We start from the raw sequence: 13742 nt of genomic DNA, 5'->3' as shown, positions 1-13742 counted from the left end.
ACAACTGGTACTGGCTACGGGACTGTATGTGTTTCTAAGTTCTCATCGACTGCATGCCCCAAAGCACGGATTTTACTGGATGCAAGTTGTACCTTAATGGAAACCATTTCATTAAAGGAAATCATAAAAACAATGACTAAGCAGACTGTCAATTTGAGGTTCCCCTTCTGCCTTTATCCACATATGTTTTAATACAGTGGTAAATAGCCACACGTCCTCACTTTATCCATCTCCCTGTTTTTTCATGAAACACCTCCTCTGGGCTCCCCATCTTTGGGTACCATTTATAACAGTTGCTCCACTAGGAAAACACCCCACTGAATTAGCCATTCCCCCATTGCAGGACACATGGTTTTATTCAATTTTGCACTATTATAAATAACACCGTTGTAAACACCTTTCTATATGTAGCTTTTTATTTCTCTTGATTTTTGTTCCCTTGGGATAAATGCCCCAGCAAGGGATTTGAGAGGACAGCCTCGTAGCTCCTGATGTCCAGTTTACGAGACTGAGATTGGCCGACAATACCAGAGAGTCGGGGACGAGCATATCCCTACCTGCGTCAGGTGTCGCTCTTCCTGCAGCCTTCCTGGTGTCCTGGGTAAATGAAGTGCTGGCAGCCCATGATCCCGCCAGCCTACTTTCCTCGATTGCTGATGAGGCCACGCTTTGTTCACTTTGTGTTTTACCGGTTAAATTACTTTTCACATGAATTCCTCGAGTGAGTCCTTTCCAGATAAAAAATACCCAGCTAAGGTATTATTAACATGACAAAGAGGTCGCTTTCCAGTGTATCGTTGCCATGATTTTTCCTAGGTCGCTGGTCTTGGGTTTTAGTTTTATCGGTTTGCCGTGAAGAAGTTCTGAATAGTTGTATACAATCGTAGCTGTTAATCTTCTCCACTCGTTCTGTTGCTTCAGTTGCTAGGAGGTAACTTCTCTGAAACAGAAAATCAGCATTCTGTACATTTTCACTAATCTGTGTGTATTTTCTTTTTCATCCGATGACTTGTTTTGTTTTTTTACTTTTTGGCCACGCCGCACGGCATGTGGGATCTTAGTTCCCCAACCAGGGATTGAACCTGCGCCCCCTGCAGTGGAAGCGCAGAGTCTCAACCGCTGGACCGCCAGGGAAGTCCCCATTCTATGACTTTTTATATGGAATCTCTTTGGTTGGGAAAATGAGGCCTAATATAACCCAGAGGTTTCCCCCCTCCAACCCCAGGGGAGGTGGCTCTGCCCCTGGGCCACACGGGGCCATGTCTGGGGACATCTGTGGCTGTCACGACTGGGGGCCTCCTGGCATCGAGTGGGTGGGTCCAGGGAGGCTGCTCCGCACCCTGCAGCGCCCAGGACGGCCCCCCACAGAGAGTGACCTGGTCCCAGTGTCAGCAGGGCCTTGGGGGAGGGACCCTGTTCTAACTCGGTGTCCCCCATCCTGCCATCCCCCAGCTCGCCATCGAGAAACACCACCCTCCCCCAGTTGTGTTTAATCCTCACGTGCATTTGAGCCTGGCCTCTGGGCTCAGGTCTGTAACTCTCCGGTGATGACCCTCCCTCTGTAATCAGCACAGCCTCACAAGGCATCCTGGCGTGCTCGGGACCTTCATGGTCCTTGCCTTGCAGCCACGCGCCCGCGATGCTTCTGTGGGATCCAGCCTGACCCTGGTGACTTCCTAGCCCTTTACTGGGAGGCCAGCCAGGGCCTGCTGTCGTCTGTTAAGTTTCTATTTTTAGGCAAACCTCACCCCAAGTCATGCCCCCAGCCTCGCCAGGCTAGAACCGGCCTCTCCCCAGGCGGAATCTGACCGCTACCTGCAGCTCCAACCGCCTCACCCCTCCCTCCTGCTTCCCAAGGCCCTGCCTGGCTTCCAGGGCCTTCCAAGGCGCCACGGGCCAGGCAGGCCCGGCCAGGTCGGGTGCCTGGGGCCATCACGTGTCTCTGGCAGGGAGGCAGCTGGTGAGGAATGTTCCCGGGCTGACTCACAGCCACTGCCTGTCCTGCGGGAGTTGACCTAACCCCCGGGGGGCACGCAGTGAGGCAGTGACTGGCCGTGACACCGCCAGGACCAGGACTTCGGTCTGCTGTCTGGGCTGCCGTGATGCAACCATGTCTGGTCTCAGCTGCTCGTGCACACACACACGTGCACACACATAGATACACACTGACACACATGCATGCACACGCATGCAGGCTCACACATGCACATGCATGTAAACAAATGCACACACACGCGTGCATGCAGACACACAAGCACACACACACCCCCAGTGCAGCCCCCTCCGGCCGTCCCGGGGGGTCCAGGTTATAACCCAGCCTGGAGGGAGCCTCTCAGGGCATCGTGCCCGGAACAGAAAGCCAGCAGCGCCGAGGGGCTTAGAGCTGACGAGGGAGGCCACGGTTTGGGGTGCCCACGGGGTGGCCGGGCCTCCTAGGGTCCTGGTGGACACTCTGAGTGTGGGTGCTGAGCAGGACTCCCCGGCCTTCCAAGGAAAACATGCTGTGAAGCCACCCCATTTGTTCTCTGTCAGCGTCTATATTTAGCGCTGAGTAATTTAGGTATTTTTAAGTCGAACCAAGGGCGGTTTTCCCTGAATTGGATGTTTTGTGGCCGCTTTGAAGCTCTCTGCTGAATCAGAGCCCTCTGGAAGCCCACACGTGGGCCCTGTACGCCCAGAGCAGACACACTCGGGCCTTTTCTGACCCAGAAAGGGGCCTGGGTGTCTGGCGGGAAGGCAGGCAGCCAGCAGTGTGGAAGGGATTTTTTTTTTTTTTAAATGGAACTTGGATGGAGATCACTGTAGATTCACACGCAGTTGTACCAGATCACAGAAAGTCCCTACATCACCTACCGAACGCAGATTCCTGCAGTTTTACTTGTGTGTGTATATTAGGATCTTTGCAAGTTTATCCCCTGTGCAGACACGTGAACCACACACACACACACACAGTCTAGATCTCCAGCACTTCACACAGCACGAGGACCCCGTGTCCGCCTGTCTACCCAGACCCCTCCCCAGGCCGCCGCCCCCCTGCAACCACGAACCTCTCCTCCATCTCCATGACCTTGTGGTCTCGGGGATGTTCTGTACATGGAACCGCGCGGCATGTGGCTCTGGGGACTGGCCTTTTCACTCCGCGCGATTCCCTGGAGGGCCATCCGAGACATGCACGTCCACGGTCCGTTCTTGTTTATTGCCAAAAGGGAAATTTTTTGAGAACCTGAACTCTGCCTTTACTTTTCTGCAGCTACCCCTCTGGGAAACAGACAGAGGTACAGTGTATGATGACAGAAGCACACGGTGCTACTGAAAGACCTGGGTAAACGCCAGCCCAGTCGGGCAGCTCCCCAGGACTCCTGAACCTGGGCTCTGCACCCCACCATCCCAAACGAACACTGCGTGGACCCACTGGGAGCGTCCTCAACCCGGGCCACGCGCACACTGGGGCCAGGTCGTTCTCTGATCCCATCTCAATGCCAGGAGCCCTTCTCCCTGTCATGACGACCACAGACGTCCGCAGGTGTCTCCCAGTGTCCCCTGAGGACAGGATCTCCCCAGGTGAAACCCCTGGGTTAGGGATTCCATGGACCTCCCCCCCAGGACAGTGTGACCTCTGAGGTCCTGGGACGCTGCACACATTTAAATCCACACCTGAGCGGGAAGGAGAGGAGGTGACTCACAGATGCTGGGGGCCACCCTGGTTTACACCGGCTGACCATCGGGGATTTATCCTGGTGTCCAGTGTGAGCAAGGATCAGACTCGATTTCTCAGCCTTGGCGTTATCATTTGGGGCCGGGCCATCCTCTGTGGGGGGCCGCCCTGGGCACTGGGGTTGGGGGGGGGGTGGTTGAGCAACATCCCAGGTTCTGAAAACCACAAATGTCCCCAGACATCATCCAGTGTCCCCTGGGGGCAGGATGGCCCCAGTTGAGAACCACTATCCCAGGGCTCACTAAATGTAGATTGGATGGAAATAGTAGAATTTTCACCACCTTTAGGGACAGAAAAATTTTGCATAACTGAATTATAAAAAATAAATTTACATCACTCGTACGTGGCTGGTGGGAATGCAAAATTGTGTAGCCGCTCTGGAAAACAGGCCGGTGTTCTCTTAAAAAATTAAACAAGCAGTCGCCGTCCTCAGCATTTATCCCTGAGAAAGAAAGGCTTATATTCACGCAGAAGCCTGCACGCGGACCCCTGTGGCAGCTCTGTTGCTGACACAGCCAGAACCGGGAGCCGGCCCAGGTGTTCTCGGACAGGCAAAGGGTTAAGGGGCACCTCCACACCGCGGACCTTTACTGCAAAGGAGTGAACTGTTGATAAGCACAGCCGCAGGGGTGGATCTCCAGATAATTAGGTCGAGTGGGAAAAAACAGCCAATCCCGAAAGGCTCCTTACCGAGTGGTTCCATTTAAACAGCATTTTCCGGACCTGCCCGGCGGTCCAGGGGGTCAGACTCCGCGCGCCCAACGCAGGGGGCCCGGGTTCGAGCCCTGGTCGGGGAACTAGATCCCGCACGCCGCAACTAAGAGCCGGCGCAGCCAAATGAATAAACATTGAAAAAATAAATAAATAAATAGCATTCTCGTAATTCATTGAATATGGATGTGATGTAAGTCAGGTTAAGATGGTCTTATCATTTTTTTTTCTACATTGCGTGCTTTGACTTTTTATTTGAACAACAGTGAAACTTTGACTTTTTAACTGAAGTTGAATGGCATTTGTCTTAATCCTGCCCAGTTACAGACCAAATCATACCTAGAAGATGTTTGTGTTAATTTTACTTATACAAGCCATTTCCTGTTTAAGTGACCTTACTCTGTCTGTTGCATTGTTCTTGCCAAGTCTAAGCTCTGTCGTGTTGGAATTCTTCTAACACTGAATTTGTGGGGTAGAAATGTATGATGTGCTACACATTTTATTCATAATAAACTAAGTTACAGCCTATCGCAACCTAAAATAAATAAATAAATAAACAATATTCTCAAGGCCATGGTACTAAAGTATAAAAGGTGAACGTAGCCACGGCCTGGCCACCTGGCTGTGGCCCCTGAAGGGAGGCATGAGGACCCTGGGGGTGGAAGTGCCCCCCATCTCCCCTGTGTCAATGTCAGCATCTTGGTTATGATGTCACTACAGCTTTGCAAGATGCCACCGCTGGGGGAAACCAGGCAGCGGGTACACGGGCTGTCTCTACTGTTTTCTACAAATGCATGTGAATCTATGGGCATCGCAACATTTTAAATTTAATTAAATTTTAATTTGCTGGACAACTGACCAAATGAAGGAAGGAAACAGGCCCAGGCCCTGCAGAGAAGGGGTGGGGTACGCAGGACCCACGGGGGCAGGCTTCCCACGTGATCTGCCTTGGTCCAGAGCCAGGGGTCTCGCCCCTGGGCGACTCTGCCCCCAGAGGACACTGGGTCATGTCTGGGGACATCTGTGGTTGTCACACTGGGGGTGCTCCTGGCATCAAGTGGGTGGGGGCCAGGGAGGCTGCTCGACACCCCACAGGGCCCAGGACGGCCCCCAAGAGAGAATGATCGGCCCCAGTGCCAACAGTATGGGGGGAGGGGTCCCAACGCAGGAGCGGGAATCAGAGAAAACTCCCCTCATTCTGAGCCAACCAGGAGCCGATGCAATGGTTTTATGAGCTCTCCTGGGACCCTCAGTGGTCATGTCCAGTGAGCACTTACTCCCGACCGGCCGCAGGAGGGGACTGTAGGAGAAGATGTGCTTGGCCGGGCCTCTCACCGTGACCCAGGGACACAGGCGTCGTGGCTGCAGGGTGGCGGGGCTTCCGGGCCCCATGAGGCTTCCGGAAGTGGGGCATCCCTCCTCGACGTCCTCCACCTGAAGTCCTGGGGCGTCACGGGCCAGCTCACGTCTGTCTGCTTCTCCCCACAGCTCTCTGGACGACAGGGGCCCAGAGCTGATGGCAGACAATGTCAGCCACTAACAACATAGCCCAGGCTCGGAAGCTGGTGGAACAGCTCCGCATCGAAGCCGGGATCGAGCGCATCAAGGTGAGCAGGGGAGAGACCCCCGGGCACGCCCTCAGCAAACAGTGGGCACGGAGGCTAGCAGGACGGCAGGGCTTTGCACTCGGCTCTGCCTCTCGCTGTGTGACCTTGGGCCACTCAGCCTCTCTGAGCCTCAGTTTCCTCAGCAGGAAGACACAGCTGATGTAAACCTACATCACGGGTTGTTGTGACGATTGATGTACCAGCATGCTTTATAAACAGCGTGGGACCAGAGGCAGGCCTCGAGTACTGCTGTGAGCCTGCCCCAGCCCTTGGGGTCCGTCCCCGGACGGCCCCAGAGAAGGCCAAATCAGGCCCCTCCAAAAGCGTCAGCGTGAGACAGTCACTTTCTCTTCCATCCCCTCATCCTCAGAGCTCTGTCCAGCTCCCCTGTTGCGACAGATGCAAAGAGAAGTCGGAGGCCCGGCCCCAGGGAAGAGAGGACACAGGGCCTTTCACTGTTTACTTTCGCCACTTCTGCGTTGATTACATTTTTTTTGAAATAAGCATGTTTGATTTTTAGCTAAAAAAAGAAAAAGGACAAGCAGTTCCTCCTCGCAAACGCTTAACCCATCGGGGGCCAGGAACATGCAAAGCAAAATAAGATAGTGCATAATTGGGCAGTCAGCTCTGCGGGCTTTTTTTTTTTTTTTTTTTTTTAATTTGCGTAAAGTTAACCGTTTTTAAAGTGCGCAATTCAGTGGCGTTTGGTGAACTCAAAATGTGCAACCATCATGACTAATTCCAGCACATTCCATCACCCCCAAAAAGAAGCCCGTCCCCATTAGCAATCACCCCACATCCCCTCCCCAGCCCCTGACAACCAGGAACCGACTGTCTGTCTGTGGATTTGCCTGTTCTGGACGTGTCCCATCAATGGAATCTCACACTGTGGGTCCTTCTGTGTCAGGCTTCTCTCACTGAGCATCACATCCTCAAGGTCTGTCCACGTTGTAGTGAGTGTCCGGGCTTCACTCCTTTGTTTGGCTGACTGATGCGCCCGTGTGTGGAGGGACCGTATTTGTTTATATAGCTGAATCTTAAGTCCACGAGTGGACATCAGGATGACATCCAGGGCTTTCAAAGGATATAGACCAACGGGCTAGTCATGGCCTCCTACACGAGAAAGCTGTCTGACACTTTTCGAAATCATCCTCTCACCAAACCCATGTCCACTTTGCAAAGGACGGTGAGCCACCTCCGAGAAGCTGATTCCTGCCGCAGACCCCAGCTTGTGGGTGGCTGGGTGAGGACCAGGGAGTCTCCATCCAGGGAAGACACGGGTGATTTATGCTTCCACATTAGCTGTGCTCCAGCTACCCACTGGATTAGTCAGGGATATATGACTATATATTAGAGACAGAGAGGGAGCACGAGAGGTACTTTTAGGCATTGGCTCACGCAGTCGTGGGGCTGGCAGGTCTCAGGTTGACAGGGCTGAACCACAGGCTGGAGACCCAGGGAAGAGCTGGTGCGACTTGAGTCCGAAGGCTGTCGGGAGGCAGAATTCCTTCCTCTTCGAGGGACCTCAGTCTTTTCTCTGAAGACCTTCAACTGATTAGATGTGGCCCACTCACATTATGGAGCGTCACCTGTTTTCCTCAAAGTCCATCGATTTAAATGTTAATCTCACCTTAAAAAGACCTTCGTAGAGACATCTAGGCTGGCGTTTGGCCACACAGCCAGGTACCTGGCCTAGCTAAGCGGACACATGGAATCAGCCATTACTCCATGCATCTGTTCAGGCCTTGCTTCCCTCAGCACGGTCATCCCCCAGTCACTGCTGGTCGCGGGTTAGGAACGGATGGCCCGGCAGTGCGGACACGCAACCCCATGTGGCCATGGGGCCGACCCCTGTGGTTGCCTTGCACCTCCAGCCCAGCCAGGTAGGAGGGAGGCTGCCGCACCCCCCGGGTGGTGTCGTGGGGGGCGCCTCCCACGAGGCGTCTGAATGTTCCAGAACTCTGAGCATTCAAAGCATTCCTTGGGGCTGAAGGCAGAGCAGCCCCGGTTGAAGTGGTTTCCTCTCAGCGCCGAGCCAGCCCCGGCCCTGGCGGAGGCCGCTGACTCACCCGCCCGTTTGATGTCGGGAGGGCTCCTCCGCGGGCGGCCTTTGAACGTGGGGAGGAGCAAAGTCGGGCGTGACCGGTCTCCCTCCCGTCCCGCCTGAGGTTTTGCGGCCCCAAGACGGCGACCAGGAGCGCAGGGCCGGCCTGAGTGAGAGGCCGGCGAGACGAGCGGAGGGCGCGCAGCATCCAGGGGCCCCGGGGGGCTTGTCTTCCAGGCGGAGCAGTGGAATCCGAGCCCGGGGCCCTGGCACCCGGGGTGGCAGCTCTGGGGCGCAGAAGACCCTCCGCAGACTTTCCCTGCCCGCCGCTCTTCCTGGTGGGAAGGGGACTGCCGAGGGGTCAAGGCCGCAGAGATGCGCCCGGGACTCGAGGGGCCCCCCGGGTCCCACAGCACAGCCGCGGTGCTGCCAGCAGGGTGGGCCCCCCCGGACACTAGGCACCACTTTACCCACGTCAGCTTCCCCCAGGGCTGCAGTGGGCCCTCCCTGCATCTCCTCCCTCCTCTTTTGGAGACCCTGACGCAGGGGGTCCTAAGTGTCAGCCCCCTCACCATGGTCACCGAGACCCCGACGGCTCAGACGGCACAAGAATCAAATGCCGAAGGCCTTGTCCCGCCTCTCGGGCGATGCACCTGCAGGGCTCTCCCCGTCAGGTCCTTTCTTAGAGTGATTCCTCCCCTGACCCTTCCCTTCAAACTCCACACAGCCCCCTCTGGAGAAGGTTCAGTTCTTCTGCTTCTTATTTAATCTTAAATTTCCGGTAAAATACATATACGTGACATAAAATTTACCATTAGTGATACTTAGTACATTGACATTGTTGTGCAACCTAATGCACCACTACCTAATTCCAGAATATTCCATCACCCCAAAAGGAGGCCCATCCCCATGAGCAGTCGCTCCCAAGCCCCTGACAACTGCCCTCTGTCTCTGTGGATCTGCCTGTTCTGGACGTTTCCCATCAATGGAATCACACACTGTGTGTCCTTCTGTGTCTGGCTTCTCTCACTGAGCATCGTGTTCTCAGGGTCCGTCCACGTGGTAGCGAGTGTCAGTGCTTCTCTCCTTTTTGTGGCTGCGTGATGCTCCCGTGTGTGGAGGGTCACGGTGTGTGTCTTCAGGTGACGGGCGCTGGGGTTATCTCCACCTTTCGGCTGCTGTGAGTCGTGCTGCTGTGGACACGGTGCTTCGGCCCCTTCTTATCTTTCCTCTCTTGTCCTTGTGCCCACACACAGGTCTCCAAAGCCTCCTCCGAACTCATGAGCTACTGTGAGCAGCACGCCCGGAACGACCCCCTGCTGGTGGGAGTCCCCGCCTCGGAGAACCCCTTTAAGGACAAGAAGCCTTGTATTATCCTATAGCTCTATCTTCCCTCTTGCTAGGCTCCTCCCCGACCCCCCCTCCCCCAGCCAGGGCATCATTCAGTACACAGTCAAGCAAAACTCTTAGTTCCAAAAGAAATGCAAAAAGTTGCCATCACCCAGGTGGGGTAAAATGTATCCTCTGGGTTCAGATGGATTTTCAGACCCAACATCACAGCCCTGTCAGGGGCCGGGCTCCACCACCACTTCTGATGGGGAATAGCTGAAATGCCCAAGCGATGTGGTAACGATTTTTGAAAACTGCGTTGCCATTTGAGTCATGGTCTAGAGCCGAGCTGGGCGGGGAGACGGGAAGGAGGTGGGTGAATTAGCCGCTGGCGTGGGTGACCCGGCCGGGTGGCAAGTCTCACACAGTTGGCCATTTGTGAGGACTTCAGCCAGGTTGATGATGTGATGCTTTTGGCCAGGGTGTGTTAAGTGGAGAAAAATTGGGTGGAGTTGGGAGGAGGGACATAATGAACTTTTTTCAGAAATTTTTCTCCTTTTCATTTAAAACCTTGTAATTCCATACCGCTAAAATCGGGTGTCATTGGCTGAACCTGTAGCTAAGCTGGGTTGTGTGACAATGCACACGTGGATTTTAGGGGCTGGGAGGGGGGCTTTGCCTGTGAAACGCACCCCTGTCACCTAGGGTCACCCAGCTGTGTGGCTTTTGTGTGGCATGTGTCATCCGACAGCCATGCTGAGGCCCCCTCCCTTTCCTGGGGACCCCGCCCATCCCAGAAACGGATTTTCAGCCCATGGCTCTGGTCACTGCAACGGCCAGCTGTGTTTTCTTTAGTTTTAAGCACGAGACATCAGCGTGGGCAGTTAGAGGCTGTGGTCATATTTGGCTCTTCCGTGTTTTGTTCTGTTTTTTTCCACTTTCTGCATCTCCATGGTCATTTTTCAGGCAGAAATGCAGCCTGGGGAGGCCAGCCCGGGGCCCCCTGGTGCTTCGGGGTATAGAAAGGTGCGAGGGAATTCCCCGGTGGTCCAGTAGTTAGGACTCCGCGCTTCCACTGCAGGGGGCACGGTTTGGATCCCGGGGAACTAAGACTAAGATCCCGCAAGCCGGGCGGGCGGCCGGCCAAAAAAAAAGGTGTGAAATTGTCTGGAAGTAGCTGCAGAGGCCCCTGGAGATAGGATCCTTTGCCCAGAAATGGAGCGGCACCAGCAGTGCTCCCCTCTGCGCTCACACCCGGCCGCCCGGAGCATCTGTAAGGTGTCGTGTAGTTGATGGTGAGGGCGGGCTGGGGGGCTCTCTTATAATTGCTGTTTCCTCTGTTACGACAAAAACATTTAAAGAGGTGGAGGCAGAAGGACGGGTCAGATGCACACCTGCTTGCGGCGGCCTGATCCCCGGTGGCCCACCTGCCCGTGCGGCCCTGCGGGGGCGGGGTGGGAAGTCAGGATCCCAGGCCCCCCGAGCAGGAGGGCCCTGGGCAGCCGGCACAAGGTACACGGGCTGGTGGGACCCGGAGCCTTGAGCTCCTCTCCCAACGCCTCTCCTCCCCTCGCGCCCCTGGGGCTCAGACCGTGCACAGCTGCGAAGGCTGGCAGGATGCCCAGCACCCGCATGGCCGGCTCCCGCGGGGTGCAGACCCAGGGCCGAGCTTCTCCCCAGCACCCAGCTCTCTCCGGCAGGTCCGGGAGCACCTGGGGCTTCGGGGAGCCCACTCCCCCGCCCCTGCAGGTGGAGGGGGGAAGCCACAAAGCCCCCCACCCCACGCTGCTACCCCTGTACACTGCGCAGGCAGCCAGCGGCCCAGGGGCGCCTGGCCTGCCCACGCCTGGCAGCACAGCAGGACAGAACAAAGCCTGTTCCAGAAACCCCGGGCACACCCCACGGCTGGGGGTTGGGGAAGCCAGGGCACAGCGGGGCTTAGCCCGAGGGTCAGAGGGGCAGCTGGCAGAGCGAGTCTGCCGGCGAGGACAGCCCACCAGCCATCTGCCGACTGGTCACCCTTTGCTCTGGGACAGAAGCCTTAATCCCTTCAGCCTGAGCTCGGTCTGCGTGCACCCGGCCGTCCTCCTGCGCCGCTACTGTCCCGGCCTCCCGCTGCCAGGCCCCGAAGAGGACAAGGGGTCCTGGTGCTGAGGTCACAGGTCCCCGGGCCTAGGCCTGCCCTCTCTCTCGGGCCCCTGCCCTGCCAGCTGTGCCAAGCCTATCCTCACTGCGTGTCCCCGCCGAGTGACCCCGGAGAAGCCAGCGGGAAGCTAAGCCCAGGACCCCTGGTCGACGGGGTGGAGGGACCCGAGTTTGGCAGCCCCATCGCTAGCTCCGGGCTCAGCCGGCCGATGGCCGCCCCTCCCCACCCCCGCAAGCCCTGAAGCAAAATCGCACCGGGCCAGAGGCCCCCGAGTCAAGACCCCAGGGACCCAGCGGTCTGGGTAAACTGAGGCCCAGAGAGGGGGAGGACCACCATCCCCCAGACCCACCCTATGGCCACACCTGCCCCGATGCCTCCCCAGGTGCCCTCAGCCTCGGAGCCCAGGGAGGTGGCAGTGGGCAAAAGCCCCACCGTGGGTTTCTTTCCAGCGGAGGAAAAAGCGCTCTTTTCCTTTTTTTTTCTTCTTCAACATCATGGTCCCCAGCATAGGCCTGAAGCATCAGGGCACACACAACAGTGCGTTCTGCTTGTGCTTTCCTGGTGCAAGTGTCAGCGTGAAACCATGGTTTTCAGGGCGTTCGGGGGACTGTAAGTGCCCCGCAAGGCTGGGAGCTGGCAGTGGCAGCGCGGGCCTTGGGGAAACCGGCGCCTCTCAACCACATCCCGGGGGAATTAAGGACACAGGCACCCAAAAAAGGCAGTACTGGGCGACGCGGGGTTTCTGTCCGCGGGCTGCGGTGTTTCCTGTGGGCCTGGCCTGGCCCAGCCCCTCCCCCATCCTCCCTAAAGGTCACCCCCCAGGCCAAGAATTAAGTGACTCGGTTGTGACCTCCAGCCCCCTTGGACGGATGGGGATGCAGAAGGTGCTCTTTCTTCCTTTGATGTCCCGGCCACCCTGTCCTGTCGTCGCTGGGCCTCCAGGCAGCTCATCCATCTCGAGCCCCGGGCGGGCAGGAAAAGGCCATCGGACCCCCGCCCCAAGCATGAGTGACCAGGGGCAGTTTCCGGGCCCCAGTGAGGCCACCACAGGTCGCTCGTCCTTCAAGAACCTGCCGCGGGGCCCCCCTGAAAAGAAGCCATATGTCGACACCACTCCCACCCCCGCCCCGTTTCCTCCTCTGTCCTCGGAGACCATTGCCAAACATTGTAAAGACCGGTTCCCGGTTCTCAGAAAGCAATCTGTGGTTCTAGTGGGTTCTACCCCATCTGCGTTTGGATGTCCAGTGGTTTTTATTTCTGATTTTTAAAAAATTCCAGGTGTGCCACACCCACTTTCCTGCAGTGTTTGAATATTGTGTGGAATTGTTAATACCAAGTGAATTAATGCACAATAAAAAGGCTCACTGTTCCTTTCCTCCCGGCTCCGGCCCTTCCTTGGCTCCCTGGCCGCTGCTTGCGGGGGACAGGGCGGGGTCTTGGCTCCGGCGGTGGTGACGGTGGTGACTGTGGTGACGGCTTCCCCTCCACCCCCACTGCCCCAGCTGCCCCGGGAAGAGGCAGCGTGCGTGGAACCGGGCTTCAGGCAGCGGCACAGACAAGGGAGCTTCAGCTTCTGATCTACAGTGGGAGAATTTCGGGTCTCCACGCGTGTAAGTCGCGGGTCCCACGGTTTGGAGGGCCGTGGGAAAGCGCCACGCTCCTCCGAGAGCTTGGAGCCTGCGAAGATCTTAATCTTGCCCCTTCCTGCTCTGCGTCACCCAGAGACCACCCTCGACCACCAGACTCCCAGGAAAAAGTGGAGGGAATCTTGGCCCTGCCCCATAGCACACCACGAAGAGTTAAATCTTTAGTAATGGATATGTAAGTGGGCGATTCTGGCCCCTGAGCGGAGAACTTTCTCTGTATAAGCTAAAATCCTACGTGCCGTGCTGCGGAGAAAGAGAGGGAGGGAGGGAGGGAGACATGGATGTATCACTGTTTATTTTTTTAAAAAATAATAAAACGTTTATAGACGTTTCAGCTGCATTAAAAATTGTCCCCTATGTATCAAATGTATAAGATTAGGGAAAGGAGGGGGGAGGGATAAATTAGGAGTATGGGATTAACAGATACAAACTATACATAAAATAGGTAAGCAACAAGGATTTACTGTATCGCACAGGGAACTCTCTTCAATATCTTATAATAAATCAGAATGGAAAATAATCTGAAAATATATATATATGAAGC

At 56.0% G+C, this 13742-nt stretch overlaps 1 protein-coding gene across 1 annotated transcript in view; it reads left to right on the top strand.

Moving 5' to 3' along the window:
- GNG7 (G protein subunit gamma 7) overlaps nt 1–12927 on the top strand; it is a 156972-nt gene extending 144045 nt beyond the window's left edge. Inside the window, exons 4-5 of the mRNA XM_057540579.1 lie at nt 5915–6033; nt 9334–12927. Coding sequence (XP_057396562.1) covers nt 5953–6033; nt 9334–9459 — 207 coding nt within the window. The 5' untranslated portion in view covers nt 5915–5952 and the 3' untranslated portion in view covers nt 9460–12927. The remainder of the gene's footprint in view (nt 1–5914; nt 6034–9333) is intronic.
- The last annotated feature ends 815 nt before the right edge of the window (nt 12928–13742 follow it).

The sequence above is a fragment of the Balaenoptera acutorostrata genome, chromosome 2 (genome assembly GCF_949987535.1).
Source record: "Balaenoptera acutorostrata chromosome 2, mBalAcu1.1, whole genome shotgun sequence".
Taxonomy (NCBI): domain Eukaryota; kingdom Metazoa; phylum Chordata; class Mammalia; order Artiodactyla; family Balaenopteridae; genus Balaenoptera; species Balaenoptera acutorostrata.
The sequence above is the reverse complement of the archived record's forward strand: the minus strand, read 5'-3'. Positions and strand labels throughout refer to the sequence as shown.